This window comes from Sinocyclocheilus anshuiensis, unplaced genomic scaffold, assembly GCF_001515605.1.
Source record: "Sinocyclocheilus anshuiensis isolate Anshui unplaced genomic scaffold, SAMN03320099.WGS_v1.1 scaffold183, whole genome shotgun sequence".
Classification (NCBI taxonomy): domain Eukaryota; kingdom Metazoa; phylum Chordata; class Actinopteri; order Cypriniformes; family Cyprinidae; genus Sinocyclocheilus; species Sinocyclocheilus anshuiensis.
In genome coordinates this window covers 3144172-3168540 of record NW_015548309.1, presented here as the reverse complement: position 1 = coordinate 3168540, position 24369 = coordinate 3144172, and the positions used below count along the sequence as shown (strand labels likewise).

The 24369-nt window shown below is 34.9% G+C and overlaps 2 protein-coding genes across 3 annotated transcripts in view; both read right to left on the bottom strand.

Annotated features, from left to right (window-relative positions):
• The window catches only part of LOC107656362 (non-muscle caldesmon-like), a 59524-nt gene extending 54902 nt beyond the window's left edge, over positions 1–4622 (bottom strand). For both annotated transcript variants that reach the window (XM_016444165.1, XM_016444166.1), the window contains exon 1: positions 4434–4622. The gene's annotated coding sequence lies outside the window, so the exon portion shown is untranslated. The remainder of the gene's footprint in view (positions 1–4433) is intronic.
• Positions 4623–8720: 4098 nt separating this feature from the next.
• Positions 8721–14727, bottom strand: LOC107656258 (troponin I, cardiac muscle-like). Its single transcript, XM_016444014.1, has 8 exons — positions 14668–14727; positions 12363–12394; positions 11439–11442; positions 10950–10997; positions 10367–10498; positions 10122–10211; positions 9217–9387; positions 8721–9003 (listed from the first exon to the last, which is right to left on the bottom strand). The coding sequence occupies exons 2-8, from the start codon at positions 12371–12373 to the stop codon at positions 8917–8919; spliced, it is 543 nt and encodes a 180-aa protein (XP_016299500.1). The 5' UTR covers positions 12374–12394; positions 14668–14727; the 3' UTR covers positions 8721–8916.
• Positions 14728–24369: the final 9642 nt, after the last annotated feature.

The window sequence follows — 24369 nt, the reverse complement described above, 5'->3', positions numbered from 1 at the left end:
CCGTCCGTTTGGAGCTCAGAGGTTCTGAGAACGTTCAGAAACGCTGCAGCGTTACACAACTGCGGTTCCTGGATCAAGTGCTTTAAAATTACAGGCTATCGGATTCAAAGCAGCAGAGAAATAACTGAACATTTGAAGGGGGAAGGGTTAGAGAGCTGCATCTCTTGAGGTTTCTGCTGCACGTCAATCATGCTAACAAAAGTTAATTGAACACCTCACAAGAGTCATCTAAAATAATCATTATTTCAGCTCTGCTTTACATAATGACTTTGAGGATGCTTTGTATTTCCAAAGTGTAAGAACAAATGAGCAATAAAAACAGAAAGAGAATGCATGACGTATGTTTATGTGCATAAATCTTTTTGTGGATAACCAAAAGTGATTTCAGTACAGTCATGGGAGTTTCATATCTAGAAAATTGTTTTGCACATTTAATGAGAACCTCTATAATGCAAACTTGCAAATTAAATTGTCAGCTCAACTCAATATAATTACATGTTTTGATGCATTTGAGGGATCCAAATAGAGCTTTGGCAAATGTTTTGCACTTGATAAAACAAGGCTGTGAATGTAGACTAAACCAGATAAGAAGCAGAAGGATATCAATCTAGAGTGTCCGAATGCCCAAATAAGGCTGGGCTGTATGAGACTGTAAACCATGTGACAGCAGAAATGTGTCTGCAGATTCTTTCTGCTATACTTTTTATACCTGCAGTCCGACACCAAACAGAAGACTATAATCTACTCTGCATGTTGTTTTACAGACTGATGCCTCCAATGAAGACAGCTCCATCGATTATTGTGGGTCGTATATTGATTATTTGAGATGCCACTCACATCTGGTGAAGACACTCTGTAACTGTAGGTTATTTATAGGTGGCAAGCAACATCACAACATGCCATATAAACAAGAATTCATCCAGTCATATTTATACTATATTACTATTTTATTTAATATATATATATATATATATATATATATATATATATTCTATGAAAGTGATTTCAGTACAGTCATGGGAGTTTCATATCTAGAAAATTGTTTTGCACATTTAATGAGAACCTCTATAATGCAAACTTGCAAATTAAATTGTCAGCTCAACTCAATATAATTACATGTTTTGATGCATTTGAGGGATCCAAATAGAGCTTTGGCAAATGTTTTGCACTTGATAAAACAAGACTGTGAATGTAGACTAAACCAGATAAGAAGCAGAAGGATATCAATCTAGAGTGTCCGAATGCCCAAATAAGGCTGGGCTGTATGAGACTGTAAACCATGTGACAGCAGAAATGTGTCTGCAGATTCTTTCTGCTATACTTTTTATACCTGCAGTCCGACACCAAACAGAAGACTATAATCTACTCTGCATGTTGTTTTACAGACTGATGCCTCCAATGAAGACAGCTCCATCGATTATTGTGGGTCGTATATTGATTATTTGAGATGCCACTCACATCTGGTGAAGACACTCTGTAACTGTAGGTTATTTATAGGTGGCAAGCAACATCACAACATGCCATATAAACAAGAATTCATCCAGTCATATTTATACTATATTACTATTTTATTTAATATATATATATATATATATATATATATATATATTAAACAGCTGTTTCTGAGGTAATGCTAGACTTATTAATTTGTTATGAATGATCTTATAAGTTGCTTCCAAATATATACACCGCTGTTCAAAAGTTTGATATAAGTAAGGTTTTTAATGTTTTTAAAATGAGTTTCTTACGCTCATCAAGGCTGCATTTTTTTTAAATAAAAAATACAGAAAAAACAGTAATATTGTAAAATATTATTACTATTTAAAATAAGAGTTTTCTATTTTTATATACTTTAAAATATAATTTATTCCTGTGATGCAAAGCTGAATTTTCATCAGCCATTACTCCAGTCTTCAGTGTCACATCACATGATCCTACAGAAATCATTATAATAACAGTTATAATAACAGTATAAGAAACAGTTGTGCTGCTTAATATATATCTATATATATTTTTGTAACCTGTGATAATTTTTTCAGGATTCTATGAAAGTCTAGCTGATTGTTTAATTGTCTTAAAGCATGTATAAAAAAATAAATGGCATTATAGAAAAGTCAATTTGGAAATAAATATGTCCTAAAAATGTTAACTGTTTTGCACTAGAGTAAAGAAAAAAAAAAAAAAAAACAAGAAAAAAAAAAAATACTGACCCTAAACTTTGAACGGTAGTGTATATTGTTACAAAAGATTTCTACTGGCATTACATGACTGCATAATATACTTTGTTTTCCAGGAAAATAACTGTAGACATTATAGATACTGTTACCATGATATAAAACTACTCATATAATATCATACTACTCATATGCACATTAGCAGGCGAAAAAATGTGAAAAAATGTATTAAAATAACCATGGAGAATTAATCTCTCTAACACTTGTCATAAACACTGCAATCATCTACTGCCAAAAGATTGCCACCATAATTCAAGAAGAAAAGACAATATTTTTGACATTATATATAACAACATTTGCTTAATGTATCTAAGTGACAAAGACTTTATCTCAAACATTATTGGTCAAACAGTGTCTATAGACAAAAGAATTGTCATCCCAGATAGACATCCCAGAATTGACATTTTTGGCCCTTATTGTATCCCATTATAAATGTTCACATGGTTTAATGTGCCTTGAAACACCACATTTCATTTGCACCTCACATTCATCATCTTTTTCCCATAGAGAAACAACCAATGTCTTTGGGTTTCTAAATGGTGGAAAACACTGTAAAAATACAGTCTTTCTCCTTGGATTACTGTCATCCTTTTGGCAGTAGATAGTTATGACAAGGGAAGAATTTTAGTTCTCTCAGTTAATTTGTGACTTTATTCAACATGATTTACATGAGTGGCTCAGGTCTATTGTAAGACAGACCATGTAGACCCCTACAGGCAGCCTGTTCCCATAACCCAACAAAGAGGGAGCCAAAACTGAGAAAAAGTGCAAAATGGGGGAAAACAGTGCTGTTTTGCATTCCAGAGATTATTCCAATCATATGTCACCACGTTCAGTCTGTTCATTTTAAGGCGAGGACATTCCCCACATATTTTCCAAACACCACACTGTTATCAGATCCCGTTTCATGGCCAATTACTGGCCCGCAGTGTTGCGAGCACCACGCTTCAATGTCCGTGCTGCTACTCTGACAGCACATCACTCCCATCATTCTGCAATCAGATCTTCCCTCATGCTCTAACTCGTACAACCAAAAGTCAGAGCAATAAAACAAGGTCCCAACTCACAATCTGACAGATTATATCACACACATTTTAAGCTGAATCAGCTGAATACGCAGCTGCCGTAGAAGCCTGGCCTGTGCAGTTGTGTTAATAATCAGGGCCATAAAATTACTTGAATAGTTTGCAATAAGTACAGCGCTTGCATTCTTTTTCGGTCGGGTTTTTTTATGGGTTCGCTGCCAAAACGCAAACAGCAACAATCAAGATGCTTCATAAATGCATCGCTTTAGTTAAACAAGCACTCAATGGTTCCCAGAAGATAAATTTCCCAAAGCATCCACTCTAAACCCCCCACCCCCTCAGCTCCATCCCAAATCCCACAACTGACATGAATTAAACAATATAAAAATGTTCATGGCCGGTGATTCCACGCCACAAATATTTTGAGAAGAGAGTGTAGAGATGCGGCCAGCCAGAGAAAATGCCAAATCCATTTTGGACGATACCAATGAGAATCTTAATGTGTTACAGCATCCCTTAACCTAGGCATGGGACAGTGGTGCCCTGTTTATATAGATTGCAGGATGCTGAAGGACACTAGAGAGGTTACTTACACAGAATCCCTCAAAAAGATGCAATAAAAGCTTAAGATCCCTAAAAGAGCTCAACGCAATAAAAGGTTTAATACAGCATATAAACCCATGAGAGGTTTCAGTATGTGCAAAGCACACTTAAAACCAATTCAATCAGGTCAACAGAGTACCAAAACGCCTTTTTAGACAGTTTTGGCAGCTGTCAATCAACCCAGGACTTTTTCTAGGGTTATTGGTTTGTAAAAGACATCCAGGCTAATTCGTAAATAAGATAAAGTATGCAAATCTGAAATAGACTTGAATAAACATTATATTTAACTCTCAAACACTCAAATAACAATCAACATGCATCAGTGCACAAATATTTGTATGCATCCCAAAGCTGATTTAGAGAGTTAGAACTTTCTAAAAGTGCAAACTAATATATAATATTCAACATCTACTATAAAATGCATGCGATATAAGCCACGCTTTTCAACAAGGACTTCAGTGAGACTGAAAAAATGGTTAATGTTTTATCAAGCAAGGAGGAAGAGTTTGTAAAAAGCTCGTAAAGTTATTAAACTCGCATCCAAACACCTGGCAGTGACGGTAAAACTCACCTGCGCGGTGAGGCAAACGAGCTGTGCGTCCTTTAGATGTGCGAAGAAACCTGCAAAGAGAAAATGACTTGAGCTGTTCCTTACATTTCCAAAATCTCCAGAGTTCAGTAACAGGACTCCTGAGTTTGTGTGCGGCTCCTCCCTTTAGCAGCCATTCACTCCATCCGACCTCCGCCTTCTCGCGTACTTCACGAGTACAGTTGCAGATCCAGACTCGTCTAAAGCGCTGCACGATTCAATAACATTCGTTGTAAGAATAAACGAACACTATTGCATTGTTCTAATTAAACAATTATTAAATGTAGGCCTAGAAAGTTAAATCATATAGGATATATAAGTTTCATACTTTAAAACTCAACACATCCCGTTTTATTATATTTATTTGTATTTATTTAGTCATTTAGCAGACGCTTTTATCCCAAAAATATATATGACTGCAGCTGAAATTGAAAAACAGCTATTTGACAGCTACCTTCAATGGTGACGTCGCTCTGAAGGGGTTTATTTTGCGATAAAGACCGGTATATTATACTGTATATTACACCGCTTATTAAACTGACACTCACTAAATAAATAAATAAATAAATAGGCCTACTTGGAATATTGATTTGAGTTTAAATTACTTACCTGTATCTTACCTTAACGCTTCCGCGAATAAAAGTAATCCATTACCGTGAACAAAACAATCGGTTTTCGCTACAAGAGGAAAACTCCAAGGATGTTATTTACAATAATATGTTAATACTGAAGTCATCTGAGGTAATTTTAATGTAATAGTTAAAAGAGACTCGATTTGCGAGAGTGAGCGCGGCGTGATACGAGAGACATGAAAGTAACGCCAGTTTCAATTAACCTGATGAAAATGTTAGTTAGTAACGTAATATATTACATTACACATTTTAGGTAATGTAACCTGGCTACTTTTTGATAGATTACTTTTGACCTAACTCGTTTATCACGTTGAATAGAATAATCCTGTAGCCTATATTAATTATGCAATCATCCAAATTATAATTAAATAATAATGTCATCAATAAAAAGATAAAAAGTAACTGTAGTCTGATTATAAGAATTGTATTTACGTTTTATTTAGTAAAAACTTTTATTTTGAATGTGATTAATCGCGATTAATCGTTTGACTGCACTATTTTTATTACTTATTTGATGAGGTCATTTAGTAATAACCTCAATAAATAAATAAATATGATAACCAAATTAAAATGCCGAGCCTCTATACTGAGGTACAAACATTCAAGGATGTTTTGGCCAAAAATGTGTGTGTAAGCGTATTGTGTGAGAATCAGACCAGAGTATTAGACCTGAGGTCAGTGTGTTTATGTGGGTCTTGGCAACATTAAAAAGAATGGCTGAAAATTGCGTTCTTGAACAAATAAATCAAGCAAACACCATCGAAGGAAAACGAGGATTTATTTGTTCTACATATATGACTTTGGTGAAACAGAAGTGCTCAAGTGCTTCACCTCAAATTGCAAGCAAAATATCTCCTAGTATTTCCCCACGAATTGGAAACTGAGAGCAGTCAAATGTCGATCGCTTTGCCTGTAATTTGGCTACACAAGAGAAGTTGCCAGACATTTTTGGTCTTTTGATCTGAGGGCTTTGCCTGCACTATATTTGCCTGAGAATCTCAGAAGTTTACTTTTATAATGCGCTTTGGTTTTTAACATCAGTTGACCTCAGATGTTAATATGAGTTCCTGAAAATATTAGCCGCTTGCCTTAACTTGCTCTTAGAAAGGGAATATCTGAAGATTGTCTCTCTCTATGGGAGTACATGAACTTGATTTAACCAGGACATCTGAAGCAGCGAGAGTTTAACATCACAGAGAATTGTAGGTGAACCCCTAGGGTGCTAATATCTGCTCTGCTTTATATCTTTCAGGATGTGATTTCACATGACTATTCATCTCCAATGGCCTCGTGATTGTGGATACTGAGGATTTAAACTGCAGGAACTTACCAAGTAAGACACTTTTACATTTTCTGCTATAAATAATGAACTGTACAAGGTATCACCTTTTGATTTTAATATACAGAAGAAGAAGAAGTGCAGCATCTCTGCTATCACCTCAGTGAAGTGAGGACGTTACAGAACAACCTGATAATTCTCCTTGACCTCTGAACTTCTCTCACATTGATCCTAAACCTTCCTGGCATTAAAAAGAATGCGGCAGGATACAATGAACCTTTGGAAGTTGTTTTCCAGGGAGAAAGAACAATGTGTGTCTAACATTGCAGCATCTGTATCCAATCTAAACCAAATCTGCTAATCATAAAAATGAGAAACCTGCATTAATAGGATAGTAAAAAGATACTGCATGCTTTAAGATCATGCACAAAGGTTTCAAAATAACTTTGATCCACTTGAAAAACATTTAGATGGCTTTTTTTCCCGGACAAATTGAAAACTTGCAGCATATGGGTACTTGCCACACAACATATCTATACACATTTAAATAAATAAATATTTTAGGTTAAAATATACATGAATGTATAAGGGAAAGTGCAAACCTTTTTATTTATTTATTGTATTTTTATGTTTTCTAGGGACAAATAAAAAAATACACTCTAAAATGTTTTGTTTTACAAGAAAATGCTATTAGTCTTTTACTTCAAAATTTCACATTCAATTCAGTGTTACGTGCCATTTCTTTGTAATTATTTATGAAATTTACTAGCAGTTTCTGAGTGAAAAATTTATACAAAATCAAAACTTCTGTGGAAATATTCCACGTAGCCTGTCAATTAATGTGAGATCATAACATATGTATTTGCATACATAACTATAAAATAAATAATTATTTAAATTTTTTTTTAAAATTAGTTTTATGTTTAGTAATACTTCATGTTAACTAGTCATATCTACATATACAATAATATTTATTCCAAAGCTCGAATCCCCACTTATTGATTCATTGATCTAGTTCAGCTGAATTCACAGATTTACATTCCTCTGCTCATTTAAAGAGTCTGTTATGGCCTAAAGCTTTTTGCTGTGTTGAAGTGGACGTGCTGACTCAGGTCTCGATGACTGATGTTATATCTGTGCCAGTTTGCCATCTGTCTGGTAATAGAGGATACAGTGCCACCCAAATTCCTTCCCTTCACCTCCCTGTACTTCCTTCTCTGAACACCACTACATCTGTTCACACACAAAATGTTGTATTTCAGATAAAAAGTATAACAGTTGACGCATATCTTTTTATACAATGGTATTCTTGTGACGCTACGACTGATATAAGGCTCCATTTGTGGCCTGCTGAGAAGTCTGTGTGACTTTGTGACTCCCCCTAGTGTTGATTTAATGCCAGTTCAGTCAATGTAGTATAAATGCGGAGCGCCATCTGTAGGTCAACACCTAAAACTGCTTTAAACTGGGTATTCGACATGCAGTTCCTGTGCCATTGACATTACAGCATGTTTTAATCAAATATTTGATCTTTTAATGAAGGACTCAAACTTCTTAATTCACTCAATAAGCTTTTATTAAAAATGAAACTATATTCAGTTTTTTGTAAACTATAAACAGGCAATAAAATAATCAAGCTCTTCACCCAAGGGTAAACGGTAGCTTTATTGGTTTCAATCAACACTGACTACGAAGCAAATATTTACACACTTGATATGATATGAATATGAAGTTGTTCTATTATTTAATCCCTCTCTACGGACAGCACAGCGCTCACACATTTTAATCGCAGCAAATCACAATTTAATATCACGTGGAAGCCACAGCTGGCTGACAAAATAAATGAATAATTTACCATAAAATAATGTTCAAGGTGATTCAAATTCAAACAAACAAACAACATGAGCTTTGGATCAAAATGCCCCTTTATCATTTTAAAATATATTCAAATATAAAACAGGTATTTAAAATTTAACATTTCACAATATGACTGTTTTACTGAATTTTTGATCAAATAAATGCAGCCTTAGTGAGCATAAGAGACTTCTTTTCCAAAGCATTTAAAGAATTGTACCAACCCCAAATGTTTGAATGGCAAATGGCTATTTATAGAAAGAGTTCACCCAAAAAATGTAGATGAGTTTGTTTCTTCATCAGAACAGAATTGGAGAAATTTAGCATTACATCACTTGTATTGGAGACGTCTGGATTATTGTGATGTTTTTATCAGCTGTTTGGACTCTCATTCTGACGGCACCCATTCACTGCAGAGAATCCATTGGTGAGCAAGTGATGGAATGTTAAATTTCTCCAAATCTGTTCAGATGAAGAAACAAACTCATCTACCTTGGATGGCCTGAGGGTGAGTACATTTTCACAATATTCTGGGTGAACTGTTCCTTTAATGTTGCATGGAAGCCATAGCTGGTTGGCAAAATAAATGAATAATTTACCATGAAATGTAGAAGGTGATTAAAATTCAAACAAGCAACAAAAAAAGCTTTGTATCACAATGCCCCTTTATCCTTTGCAACCTGGAAACACTTGCTGCTGTCTACTGTCCGGCATTGAAAAGCTTCTTCCTGCCCTCCATGCCTGACATGGCCTCCACATTTTTCCTCCAGTCTGTGACCTCTTCCTTCTGATGGAGAGAAAATGCTTCAGTGAGACAGAAAGACAGAGATGAGAGCAACTCAGACGGTTGCACAGCCGCGGCGGACCGTGGCAACATGCATCAGACAGACAGACGGGGCGGTTTAAATGCCAACATTTCATCACCACCGGGCCTTTAAAAAAATCACTTGATTTCTAAAATAACCCGTCTCTTCAGACACAGCACATCTGAGAGTGTTACCTTTTCTTCTTCCTTTTTAACGGTTTTGAGGTTGGCTTTGAAGTCGGCTTTCATGACTCTGGTGTCTGTGAGCGATCCCAGCATGGCATCTGCCGACTTCTTCACCCTTCTCAAGTTCGGCCGTTTCATTTTTCCTTTCAGTTCATAGATCTTCTGGGTTAACGAGAGAATCTGGAAATGAACAAATATATAATGCTTTTGTTAATAAATCTTTCAAGTGGCTGTATCAAGAAAAATACAAAATATTCTTAAGAATATACTATTTTTCAAATGTTTGGGATAAGATTTAAAAAATGTCTTTTTTTTTTTTTTTTAAGAAATTCAGCATTTAAAATTACATTTATCCTGACGAAAAGTGACAGTAAAAACATTTATAAAGTAACAAAAGAATTCTATTTCAAATAAATTTCAAATAAAAGTTTTCAAAATTTATAATAATCAGAAATGTCGAATCAGAATATTCGAGTGATTTTTGAAGGATCATGTGACAATAAAGACTGGAGTAATGACCCTGAAAATTCAGCTTTGATCACAGGAATAAATGACATTTTAAAATATATTCAAATAGAAAACAGCTTTAAAAAAAATATATAAATAAAATTGCAATAATATTTCACAATATTACCATTTTTACTGTATTTTTGATCAAATGCAGACTTGGTGATAGACTTCTTTCAAAAACATAAAAAATATCGTACCAACCAACCAACAAACAAATATTCATTAAAACATGAATAAATAAAAGGTAATACTTCAGAAATGTATATTATTGATATTATTTATGAGTTTAAGAAAGACTAAAAGGTCTAAAACGAGAAAGATTTAAAACTTGGGAAAATCAAATCAAATCCCCCTTCCAACCCCATTCTTTTGAATAGTGTATAATTTGTTTTTCATTTACATACCTCTGCATCATTTCTGGCAACTTTTATATTGAGGTCATATCGTGCTTCATCCACAATGTCAATCTTGTGGTGCAAATCTCTACAAAGCTCCTGCAAAGACCGATGATGATACATCAACTCAAATGGCTAATGCAAACACCATGAACACGAGTGCTTATGATATGTTGAGAGACGTTCTGGGATGCGGTCATCTGGCTGCAGTGACAGCTCCTAATGTAAATATCTGCCACAGTAAAGTGTTGCACCTGCACTTCTTGGACCGACAGGCCTGAGAGTTTGAGGGGCGGTGCTCTCTCCCTCAGGGTGTTTTCTCTCTCCAATTCTTTCTGCTCTTTTTCTTTCACCAGCAAGCTTTCTGCCTTTTTCAGCAGTTTGCTCTGAGGGTCAGCCGAGGAAAGGGTGAGAGAGGTGTCAGGTAAGTACAACATACATCATTTTTTACTTGTGTCCACTGACAGCGCTGAACATTCGCACACGATTTCAGTGTTATTTTAGCACCCGATTCACTAATGCAAATCAGGTGATGGCATAAAAACACACATAAAACCAGTTCAGAGTACTATTTTTAAGTCACAATTGTTATATACAGTACATATACAGTATATTGTACATTGGTTTTCATTTTTGTATTTTTTTGTTTTCATTGTGTTTATGTCATTTGAATTAGTACTTGTTTTTTAAATATCTCTATATACAGTTTTTATTACTTTTATTTCAGTTTTAGTTTTAGTTATATTAGTACATCAAGTTAAGCTCTGAAATAAAATAACAATAAACAAATATTTTTTTAAACATTTTATTTTGTTTCAGTTAACAGTTCTGACCCACCTTCAGCAGAAGTCTGCGTGTTGCTGAGTACTTGGATCTGGCCTTTTTCTGCAAGAACAGTAAGAGTTAAGCCGAGCTCATTATAGTCTGCGGTCCTGTTAAGACAGTGCTAGTGCTGCGCGTGGGTCTAATCTACACGCGCCGTGGTGCATGCATTAACTGCCTGACCTGATTACTGTTGGAATTTCCAAACTAAGGGCTCAGTGGCTCAGTGTAGTTTTAAGCAGAGCATAGCAAACCTACAGTGCAGATTAGTTTTTAACATGCTGTTCGGTGTCCTTACAGAATTACTGAGCGACTAAGAACCATTTAGAGCTGGATTAGGGTCATCGATTCCAGCATTCACTGGACTTTAATATATAGAGACGCCACCACGTACACTGCTACTTTCAATTGTTGCTAATCATCATGTAAACTATTAAAAGGGAAGCGAGCAAAGTGAGACATATTACAAAACTCTCATGACAAATGCAATGGGAATTCACTTACCGGTCTGTGACGACGTCATTGCATGTATATACATATATATATATGTAAAAAAACAACAACTATTAAACAGCAACTAGACTTGTATATTTTACAGAAAATGTGAGTGTTGCTTAAAATTAATTTTAGATGTTGCCAGGGCTTTATTATGCAGCTGCAGAGTGTTTATGCAGAGTGTTTTTATCACATTGCTATGCAGTTGCTATGGCGTTCTATGTTTTGAGTGGTTGCCAGGGCACGAATGTTCAGTTGCTAGCATTTAAAAAGAATAAAAAAAACTGATAATTCATCATAATTTGGTGTTTTATTAATTTAATTAAATGTTATTACATTTTTAGAAATTACATAAACAAGCAGCAAATAGTATTCCATTGTAAATAAATAAAGAAATAAGGTTGTAATATTTCAGAAATGCGCATTACATGTGTTTAAGAAAGACTAAAAAAGTCTATAACTGGAAGGATTTCAATATTAGGAAAAATAACAGAAAAACAGAACAATTATATAGTTTTTTAATAGTTTTTATTAATATTTTGAATCAGTTTTATATTTATATTTTATTTGTATATTTCCCATTTTCATTTTAGTTCAAATTTTAGTAGTTTTGTTGTGTTTTTGTCATTTTTAAACATTTTTTTTTTTAGTTTTTACAGTTTTAGTTTCAGTTATTTTAGTACATCAACTAAATTAAAATGAGAAATGTTGCCTTGGCATCTAGCTTCTTATTTAAATCTTATTTAGTTTCAGTTATCAGTTAAGTAACATTTTTTTTAATGGTTTTAATCTTTATTTTCTCAGTTTTGGTGTCAGTTTTAGTTTTAGTTAACTATAATAACCCTGACTCACAGTTCATAATCATAACCTGGTGTAAATAAGCCATGAGTATGACACTGACAGGGTCAACAGTCTAATAAAGATAACACTTACCCTTCAGACATGGCTGCAATACACTATGTGACCTGAAAGAGAGCCAAAATAATTGTGGTCACTATTCAGCACTTCATCATTCATTTCTGTACATGTCAAGCATCACTAGTCAAATGCCAAACAACTGTCATGGATTAAGAGTGACGCCACAGTCAAGGGTTGCTTCTTAAAAAGCGTGTTTAGATGCATTAAATAAGCCCGCTGTCCTTTGACATCAAAAGCTACAGATCCACTAATGCAATTCCAGTATGCAGACGGTACACCACACTGTGGCATTCAGGGTTAGTCTCTGTGTGCATCAACCATTTTTCTCAGTGTCTTCAAAGATACATTCATTACAGCTTGCAGTTCAAAGAGATCGGTGTCTCGACATCTCGGCTCTGTGGAGAAAGCAGTGACCTTGACGGACTCACTGAATGCTGTGAGCAGGGGTTAATGGGGTTCCTCTGGGAAAATGGTGATGAGGGATGAAATTTTGAGGTGGATAGGAAGTGTGGACAAAACACACTGTTTTAATGTGAATTCAACCCTGCGATGGGAGACACTGACACCACAACGTCTGAAAACTGTCATCTACATGAGGATAAATCTGGCACAACTTTACCAACTCACAAAGTGCATGGAATGAATTAGATGCAAGGCAACGAAGAAGGATACAGCGAATCTGGATTTCACCATCAAAGTGAAATATCATCTGAATTATATAATCTGAGGGGAACAAAGGCACTTGGAATATTGGCAGTAAATGACAAACACTCAACAGATTGTTGGCTTTGGTCCTGCTAATGTTAACGTCCTTGATATAACTGGCATGACTTTGGCAAGAAGCAGTCGAGTCATTGACCTGACATTTATGTTTGTCATTCTTCAGGACTTATGTATGACAATACACAGGAGTGAGCTACTTTATTATTGCATTTGCAAGGGGAAAAAAGTCATATTTTTTACTCCTTAGAATTTCATTTTGAACTACAAATTGGAAATCTGGTCGCCGTGTCTTAAATGTTTCCTCCTACAATACTTGGATTATACGTCAAATTATGTTCCTGTGAATTTTACTTAAAATTAATTTCAAACTAAATCCATTCCAATGTGAAATGTAATTAGCCACCACTATGGTCAGTATCATTAGTCACCACAGATTTAATTGAAATTGTACTACCTTCACTTTTTATTTAGACAGCTCTGATAATATATCCTGCATTAAAATAAATGGAATAAAATTGGAGTAATTTTTTTAAAATAAATAAATGCATACGTAAATGTACATTTTGCCTAACAATTTTTTAAAATTATTTTTATATTATTGATTTTTTTATAAAGACCGCTTAAATAAGTAAATAAGTGTAATTGGCCACCACTATGGTCAGTCACCACAACTGTAATTTTAATTTTAATTAATAATTGATCATTTAATTAATAATTTATAATTCATAATACATTTTAATGAACTAGTTTTATTTTTTATATAGGCACCCCTGACAATATATGCATTAAAATAAATTAGATCAATTTCTAAATAAATAATTTAAGTTAATTTTTAAATAACTAAATACATTTTAAGTAAATAATAAATAAATACATTTAATAAATTATTTAATAAATATATTGAATAATACCTTCACTTTTTAATTAGACATCCCTGACAATATATTTTGCATTAAATAATTGAATTAAAAAAAATTAAATAAAAATGTTCATCTTGCCTAACAATAAATAAGTAAATAATTTTAAATAACTAAATACATTTTAAGTAAATAATAAATAAATACATTTAATAAATTATTTAATAAATATATTGAATAATACCTTCACTTTTTAATTAGACATCCCTGACAATATATTTTGCATTAAATAATTTAATAAAAAAAAATTAAATAAAAATGTGCATCTTGCCTAACAATAAATAAATAAATAAGAAAGTTTGTGATGGTGTAAAGCCACAACACCTGGTCATTTCTGACAGACAAATGGGAGGATACACTGGCAGCATCTCAAACAATATATAGTTTCAACCAGCCAAGTCCATCCAGAATGTCACTCCAGTCATGGCTGAAGATACCCTGTCATTCACCTCACGGTATACTATTAGACTGCATCCCCTAGTGTCATTAATCATGCCGAAAACATGCAGAAATAAACAAAAACTCAAGCAAAGGAAGTGAACAACCTTTCCATTTGCTCAAATCAAAAGACTCTTCAACTGCTCTTTGCTCTCTAACTTAAAAGACCTCTGAAGTGGACCTTTGATTTCCACGGCAGACTGTTAGACATGATAAAAAAAGCATCGATACAGGGCTCTTACCTTTGAAGAGGAGACCAGGATCGTGAAAAGAGGAGTGATGGTACAGAGAGAGAAGGTGTAGTGTGATTTTCAATGATTGATCCGTGCCTCTCCACTCACATGTGAATGGCCAACCAAAATAACTCAGCGCAGCGCCTCCCATGAATGCCAGCTTTTGCCACACCATTGTTCCCGAATTGGACAAACCAAATGAATATATGAACTTGTAATTCATATATTCAAGTGATTAAGATTCTCACAGCCACCCCAAAGACAACAAAGGCTCCGGCTGTCCTACAGTCAGATATAAATGCACATAATAGTTTAATTGAGCATTTTATGGTCTCACACTATAATTCACCAATGCTTGGAGGCCTGAATTTCAAATGAGAGTCCTAGTATTCAGTCGAGTGTGGCATTAATTACAGGTGAATATCACCTCGGGACTGCTGGGAAGAATGTGAAAGTGGATCATAGCATTTAAGTCATAAAAACAGGGGGAAAGGGGCACACGAGAACATTTATCTCCATATCGGGTTTGAGGCAGGTCCAGAGGGCAACTTTTTGTCTAAAAGCCTCAGATCGATAAACGCATGACCCCATAATGCATTGAAAAAGATTTTTATGGTTCAGCAACAGACTACGTGACAAACCTGGTTTGGCTTTTGCGTACATAAAGAGGGGACGGTGGAAGGACATCCACCTTTAGTGGAATCTGGAGTATGAGAGTGGCAGCTGTCGACAGGCACTGAGAGATGGAGTGAACACAAGCGTCCCATGACGCATCACTCATGTGCTTTTGTCTGCGGTGTGGTGAATACATGTGTGCCACAGCACGCGCCTCTGATCGCGTTTATTTTTAGGAGGACTGGTTTTCACTCAAAGCTATCGTGCTCTTCACTGTCATCACTGATAAAACGACCCCAGCCCTGAAACTCTCGAGGATAATACAGGTTAATGACCTAAACTGGCAACTGAAAGATTGTGGGTTTAAACAATTCAAGAATTGAGCTAATAATCCAGAAAACGAGAATGTGTCAAGACATAGTTTGAATGTTGGCTTCAAAGCCTTGATTGGACATTTCAAGGTTAGTTCAAAGGTTAGTTTGAAAGTTATGTAGGCCTCATGTAGTAGGGATGTTGTTTTTGCTAAGGTGCTCTGAGGCCCTGTTTACATCTGGTATTAACGCTTTCCTAGCCAGTGTTTTTTTGCCAGCCACCATCAGCATTTTTGATTGATTTTGGCTCCCAGAATATCTTGTTGTATATGATCATGCAATATGTCAAATGAAAGAACAGAGTCTCCGCTTTTAAACAAACAAACAAACAAAAGTTTTACTCTAGCTTCATGCATTCTTTTCTTTTTTTTCATGAACACCTGAATGTAGGTAAGTTTTGCACATTTTGAACAAAAAGCTGAGAAAATCATGTTTTTGTCAAAGACTACGTCCAGATCAGATTCAGAACGATGATCACAACATGGGGCCTGTTTACACCTGGTCACTTCATGCATTTGGTCTGATCGGATAGCTATCCGATCGTGAAAAGACCAGGTGTTAATGCCCTCCGAAACGCATTCGAGACGGTTATAAATCCGATCGCTCAAACCACTTCAGGAGGTGGTCTGGGCCGCATTCCAGACGAAACTGGACCAGTGTAAATGCATTTGGTTGTTGAAACCACATATGTAAATTTTACTCCTCCCAAAATGTTAAATTAATAAACGTGTGAGAGCGTGTTATAGGCTATATGACATTGTAGTCAGATATGACTGCGCTAATGCAACACGCATAACCGCGGACGAGTAGCTGAGTATCTCTTCAGCAAGCCAACGTGCAAACTGGTGCGAATGAAACAAAGTAAGACGCAGAGGGTCAACACACAATCATCTTCATTAAAAGTAGTAAGACAAATTTATCTTTCTAGTGCTGATGCCACGTGCTCTCCTATTGCGGTCTTTGATCTTGAAATGAGCCGATAATTAATAAAATGCAGCGCTTATCTTTTGATTTCGTTGATGTGAACTCCGTTAAATTTAAATATAGAGCAGGAATTGAAGATTGGATTTAAATCTGTTTTGCGACGACACATTTATGTGGCCAAGTGTAAATGGAAACGTTTTAACAAATCAGATAAATATCCGATCAGCGAAAATGCATGAAATGACCAGGTGTAAACAGGCCCATAGCTGGAGTAGATTGCTTCCATCATCAACACCTCCAAAGCTTCACAGTCCTATACACTTCTTGGATCGGCATTTCATTTGGTAACGTTAGGCACTTTTGATTTATATGCTGTTTAATGATTAAAATAACCTGGTATTTTACAGATCATTTAGTGCTGCTTCTTCGCCATGTTTTGATCCAGGGATTCAATAATCTTTCAGAAGATGTGTAATAGCGCCTCCTACTGTATAACAGTAAAAACACGGAAAGCCTGAAAATTCCATCAATGGTGGGGGAAAGAGTTAAAATGCGCTTTGGTCGATCGGATCACAAGTATACGAGGGAAACACATTTCCGTTTACACCTGTATTTACTTGTGGTCAGATTGACGAAAATGCATTTTAAAACCAGGTGTAAACAGGGCCTTAGTTAAAGGGTTAGTTCAGCCAAAAATGAAAATTAGCTTGTGTTTTACTTACCCTCGAAGCATCCTAGGTGTATATGACTTTCTTCTTTCAGATGAATCCAGTCAGAGTTATATTAAAAATTGTCCTGGCTATTCCAAGCTCTATCATTGCAGTCAGCGGGTGTTGCAGTTGAACAGTCCCCAAGTCGTCAAATAAAGCTCGCGCATTCATAATACAACGTGCCGCAGACAGCTCCGGGGGATGAATAAAGGCCCCCTGTAGCGAGTCCATCTGTTTTTGTAAGAAAAATATCCATATTTCAAACGTAATAAACACTTTTCTCTCACTTCCGCTGACTGTTATACACTGAAGCAGTTCCGGCGGATGACGCAGCACGTATGCGCAGCGCGTGCGCCTCTGAGATATGCTAGTCTCCCGAGTTTGTTTATAGGAGCAAAGGAAGCAAAGTGTCCTAAAGGAAGCAAAGTTACCTTACTTTAGCAAAGGAAAACCAGTCTCCTCTTGGTTTATATTGAAATATCCGACATTTTTCTTTGCAAATCCTCGGTTTGTACTTCTAATTCATGACCGGCATTTTGTTTTGTTCTCTCTCCGCATTCGTCACTAGACTCTTGGCAAATCCGGCGAGCATCATTGAGATCTCTTCTGGAACTTTAGAGAAGACAAATGCGAAATAACTGCAACTTTCTTCAAGAAAACAGAAGCATTGGACTTGAACAAAACTGCATTTGCTCTCCATCTCACTGCTGTCAAGAAGAAACAATTAGAAGATCTCATTTGCGATGTTGAGAATATACAAACCCGAGATCTGTTTACATTCATTTATCAGCTCTTATATGCATTTTCCTGGATTTTCCTTTTCGTGTTTTTCATTTACATCGTGTTTTTCATTTACAAAACAACAGAAAACCTCAGCAGTGAACGGATCTGCAGCAGAAACAATATTGTGCTCCAGGAAATGTTATTACGGTGCATTAAAGTGATTTCTTACTCTTGGTTTGTGTAATAATGTCAATACAAGCCCACTGTGGGATTGCCCCCCTCATTATGATAATTTTTATGCGTGGCTTCTTAACCAACACCACAATAACCCATCCAAACTATCATTAATGCATGAAATAATTCTCTTTTAAGTGACTCCAAAATAAGGGCCCTTTCGCTGCCAAGTATATTTCACATATAATGCTCAGCTTGAATGTCCTCGAATTGTTATGGCCCTTTTTTTACCCCCACCAACACATTATCAGACATGAACCTAAAATAATCAGCTGCTCATTCCGGCTACTGCTAATTTGCCTGCTTAATGATGTAAATTAACACCCACGAAACACACACACACACACACACACACACACACACACACACACACACACTAGGTTCTCAGTCATGTGGTTCCCATTTTAATTACATTGGATTTGCATAACGATTTCCCATTAAGCAATTCGCCAGTGACTCTACACAGATCGGGAAAATTGCTCTCAAATGCCCACCTTATTAGCAACGAGGCTGACGTCACTCCCCCTCCATCACCACCGGCTTCTACTTGCCGAAAACATGCCCATCCAGAGTGATGGAGTGACTCAAGGGTAATGAAGTCGCTAATCACTTGTAAGCGAGCGGGCTTAGATGTGGATGGGACGGGAGGGTTTTCATGCTTCAAAATGTCAGCATGCAGGAGGTCTTGATAAATCCACTTCTAATGTGTGCGCCTTTACAAATCGCTTGCAAAATCCTGAACAGCCTGTAATTCATAGCGGGTGAAACACCCGAACAGCAGCAGCGAGTCCCATAGGCTTGCATATTAAACACCAGAGGTTGGCCTTCTGCCAAGGAAATGCCACCCAGTCGTATCTATACAGTATAAAAAGATTTTATTTTTCAAAGTTGTAAGTAAAATAAAGATTACTGGAGTGCATTTTAGAAGAAAATATTAGTCTTTGTACTTCAAAGTTTCACGTTTAACTCAATGTGTTATTTGCAGTTTCTTTGTAATTATTTGTGATATTTACTAGCAATTTATAAGTGAAAATTGTTGACTACTACTACTTAGCATGTATTATACAGTATAGTTAACTAAAACTATAACTAAAACCATAAAAAAGTCATTACTAAGCATTAACTGAAATAAAATAAAATATTAAAAGTAACATTTTATTTTAGCCAAATTTCTAATTTTTATTTAGTTTATTGTGAAACACTAAAATTATTAAAACTGAAAATGAATAAAAACTATATAGACACATTTAAAAAAAATGACAAAAACATACAACAAAATTACTAAACTGAAACCAAAATTAAAATAAAAACAGAAATTATAAAAACAAAAACAAAATATTAATAAAAATTATAATAATATCTCAACACTGGTACTGAAACAAAATAAACTTATTTTATTTCAGTTAGTTGCTAAAGCAACATTTCTGATTTTCCCTTAGTTTAATTTGACATACTAAAATGACAAACTAAAATGAAAATGAAAATTTACAAACAAAAATATAAAAAAAAAAAAAATCACAAAAAAACATCAAAATTGATAAAACTTTCAATTTAAAATGAAAACAAAATCTAAAAATAAAAACAAATTCAAAATGTCAATAAAAACTATAATAGTATCTGAATGCTACAAAAAAACTGGTACTATAACTAGCATAACTGCTATTTAGTGTGCGCTAAATATAGTGTGCACTACATTTTTTAAATGTAGCATTTTTGTTGTAAGTTGGTTTCCGAAGGATACATACTTTTATACTAGTATGCATAGTATGTAGCTAAAATGTACTATTTCCACATTTTGACTAAATATTGACTAATATTGACTACAACCATACAACCGTGGTTTTCAAAGGATACAACTTATATTTTCCAGAATGTATAGATTGTAGCTAAAATGTACTATTTTCAAATACTGACTAAATATTGACTAATTGACAAATATTGACAAATATTGACTACAACCATATAACCAAACTATTTAGAAACTAGAATGTATTACTATTTAGTACTTTGTAGTATCGACTCCTATTTAGTTGGCACTACAAATACCTTGCATTATTTCAGCAAATACATAAGCTATTACTTCGAAGTACTACACCTAAAATGTTACTGATCTCCCAGCATGCAGGAGGTCTTGATAAATTAACTTCTAATGCGTGTGCTCTTACAAATCACTAGCAAAATCCTGAACAGGCTGTAGTGGGTGAAACACCCGAACAGCAGCAGCGAGTCCCATAGGCTTGCATATTAAACACCAGAGGTTGGCCTTCTGCCAAGGAAATGCCACCCAGTCATATCTATACAGTATAAAAAGATTTTATTTTTCAAAGTTGTAAGTAAAATAAAGATTACTGGAGTGCATTTTAGAAGAAAATATTAGTCTTTGTACTTCAAAGTTTCACGTTTAACTCAATGTGTTATTTGCACGAAACACACACACACACACCCACACACACACACACACACACACACACACACACACACACACACACACTAGGTTCTCAGTCATGTGGTTCCCATTTTAATTACATTGGATTTGCATAACGATTTCCCATTAAGCAATTCGCCAGTGACTCTACACAGATCGGGAAAATTGCTCTCAAATGCCCACCTTATTAGCAACGAGGCTGACGTCACTCCCCCTCCATCACCACCGGCTTCTACTTGCCGAAAACATGCCCATCCAGAGTGATGGAGTGACTCAAGGGTAATGAAGTCGCTAATCACTTGTAAGCGAGCGGGCTTAGATGTGGATGGGACGGGAGGGTTTTCATGCTTCAAAATGTCAGCATGCAGGAGGTCTTGATAAATCCACTTCTAATGTGTGCGCCTTTACAAATCGCTTGCAAAATCCTGAACAGCCTGTAATTCATAGCGGGTGAAACACCCGAACAGCAGCAGCGAGTCCCATAGGCTTGCATATTAAACACCAGAGGTTGGCCTTCTGCCAAGGAAATGCCACCCAGTCATATCTATACAGTATAAAAAGATTTTATTTTTCAAAGTTGTAAGTAAAATAAAGATTACTGGAGTGCATTTTAGAAGAAAATATTAGTCTTTGTACTTCAAAGTTTCACGTTTAACTCAATGTGTTATTTGCAGTTTCTTTGTAATTATTTGTGATATTTACTAGCAATTTATAAGTGAAAATTGTTGACTACTACTACTTAGCATGTATTATACAGTATAGTTAACTAAAACTATAACTAAAACCATAAAAAAGTCATTACTAAGCATTAACTGAAATAAAATAAAATATTAAAAGTAACATTTTATTTTAGCCAAATTTCTAATTTTTATTTAGTTTATTGTGAAACACTAAAATTATTAAAACTGAAAATGAATAAAAACTATATAGACACATTTAAAAAAAATGACAAAAACATACAACAAAATTACTAAACTGAAACCAAAATTAAAATAAAAACAGAAATTATAAAAACAAAAACAAAATATTAATAAAAATTATAATAATATCTCAACACTGGTACTGAAACAAAATAAACTTATTTTATTTCAGTTAGTTGCTAAAGCAACATTTCTGATTTTCCCTTAGTTTAATTTGACATACTAAAATGACAAACTAAAATGAAAATGAAAATTTACAAACAAAAATATAAAAAAAAAAAAAATCACAAAAAAACATCAAAATTGATAAAACTTTCAATTTAAAATGAAAACAAAATCTAAAAATAAAAACAAATTCAAAATGTCAATAAAAACTATAATAGTATCTGAATGCTACAAAAAAACTGGTACTATAACTAGCATAACTGCTATTTAGTGTGCGCTAAATATAGTGTGCACTACATTTTTTAAATGTAGCATTTTTGTTGTAAGTTGGTTTCCGAAGGATACATACTTTTATACTAGTATGCATAGTATGTAGCTAAAATGTACTATTTCCACATTTTGACTAAATATTGACTAATATTGACTACAACCATACAACCGTGGTTTTCAAAGGATACAACTTATATTTTCCAGAATGTATAGATTGTAGCTAAAATGTACTATTTTCAAATACTGACTAAATATTGACTAATTGACAAATATTGACAAATATTGACTACAACCATATAACCAAACTATTTAGAAACTAGAATGTATTACTATTTAGTACTTTGTAGTATCGACTCCTATTTAGTTGGCACTACAAATACCTTGCATTATTTCAGCAAATACATAAGCTATTACTTCGAAGTACTACACCTAAAATGTTACTGATCTCCCAGCATGCAGGAGGTCTTGATAAATTAACTTCTAATGCGTGTGCTCTTACAAATCACTAGCAAAATCCTGAACAGGCTGTAGTGGGTGAAACACCCGAACAGCAGCAGCGAGACTATTTAATATCAAACACACAAGGTGAGCATTCGGCCAAGGAAAAGCCACCCGGCGGTGTCGTTTAGCTCAGGAGCGCCGCTGAAAAACGGGTTACGGTTAGCGAGATCCATTGCATTCTGCTCGAGTGATCAGAGAAAGCTTCAGCAGCCGCGGATGGCGTCATTGCTCTCTGCGGGACGCGAGCGAGTGGTTAGCCTTCGGGATACTCGCTCGGTTTCTGTCTTCACCCCAGCTCTCAGGGGGGAGTCGGCTGTTTAACACGGATGAGAGCGCCTGTTCCCGGGGCAGAGAGAACATGTTTTTCTTGATAGGAGACAGAAGCGAGAACTTGTTGCTGTGTTTTGACATGCTTTTTTTTTGTAACTCATATTCAGGGTGTTCATCTGAACTAGGGCTTTTTCAAACAATCTCCCGGCCTATCGTGAGGAGCATCCGGGGTTGTGTTTTCCCTCCTGTAGAATCAGGAACAGCCTTTATCTGACCTCAAACAGCCCCAGTGTGACAGGACCAAACAAACATCAAGCGCACACATATATACGCACTGGGCCCGACTATCAAATATTTAGCTTGAGCCGCACTTGATCATTATGCTAAAGGGATGTGAGCTATGGAGAGAAACATCTGCCCTTGATCCACTGCTGCTGTGGAGGGTAGCTTTGAGAAAAATGTGGATAGATGAAAGAAAATTCACTTTTCTCTTATGATACCCGCAAATACACATCGAGTCTTCTTCAATGGCTTTTTATTATAAGTTGGGAGTGTTAAACCTCAAGAACTGAAGGTTGGTGACTTGATTTCTAAAATGAAAATGATAAATGTAGTACTGTAATGAACTATTGTATATGTGGTTATACTACACTATACCACATATTTAATTATCAACACACACATCTCAACACTCTTATTCCCCTTAAACCAAGGCTTGTTGACAGACAATAATGTTAGCGCACATTCAAAATAGTCACATTCAATATGATATTAATCAGCTTCCTTCACACTTTGTGGCGACAACTTTAAACAACAATTACATTTGCAGAAAGCATAATCTCAAAATGAGCCTGAAATTCAAAATAACATGTCTAATTAGGGTTAATAAAGATCCATTTCCAAAAGCAAAATAAAAATAAATAAATAATAATAATAAAAAAAAATCTGTACACTGTACACAAATCCCACCTACTTCAACTTAAAAAGTTGCCACCTTAAACAGTATAATCAAATTGGCCGCAGAAGTCATTTAAACTTAAATTATAGTAAACTTACTTAAAACAATTGAGTTGAATTCCATCTACCTTAAAAAATGAAGTTGAAATTGGTTAAATTATTTTGATGAGTTAAAGTATTGGGGAAAAAAATGTGACCATGACTTATTGATCACATCATTTTTACAGTGTATTTAGAGTGTGAAATTGAAAATATTAACTACAAATAAGTAATGCTAAAATATTTGTTAAATACAATTTTATTTATCAAGTGATCATAATTATTTTATATTATTTTTTCAGTTGATTTTTTTGTAATGTCATAATTTTTTAATAATTAATATAATACTGTTTTGATCTGTGTGCTATTTGCAATGTTTAATATTTAATATTTTTCAAAGTGTAATTTTTGGTGCATACATCATATGAATTATTAATTATAATAACAGCATAATAGTGATTATTATTATTAGTAATAATAATAATTATTATTATTCAACAAATAAAAAAATTCAACATTGCATGGAGTTTGGGGAAAAAAGTCAAACAAACCAAAAAGCGCAAATGATCACCAAAAGCAATATAGTC

Excerpts from the sequence above, each read along its gene's own strand:
- LOC107656258 (XM_016444014.1), bottom strand. Across the intron at positions 9,388-10,121 it reads TTGCCAGAAATGATGCAGAG|ATTCTCTCGTTAACCCAGAA; the intron begins GTATGTAAATGA and ends GTTCATTTCCAG. Across the intron at positions 9,004-9,216 it reads TTAAAAAGGAAGAAGAAAAG|AAGGAAGAGGTCACAGACTG; the intron begins GTAACACTCTCA and ends TCTCTCCATCAG.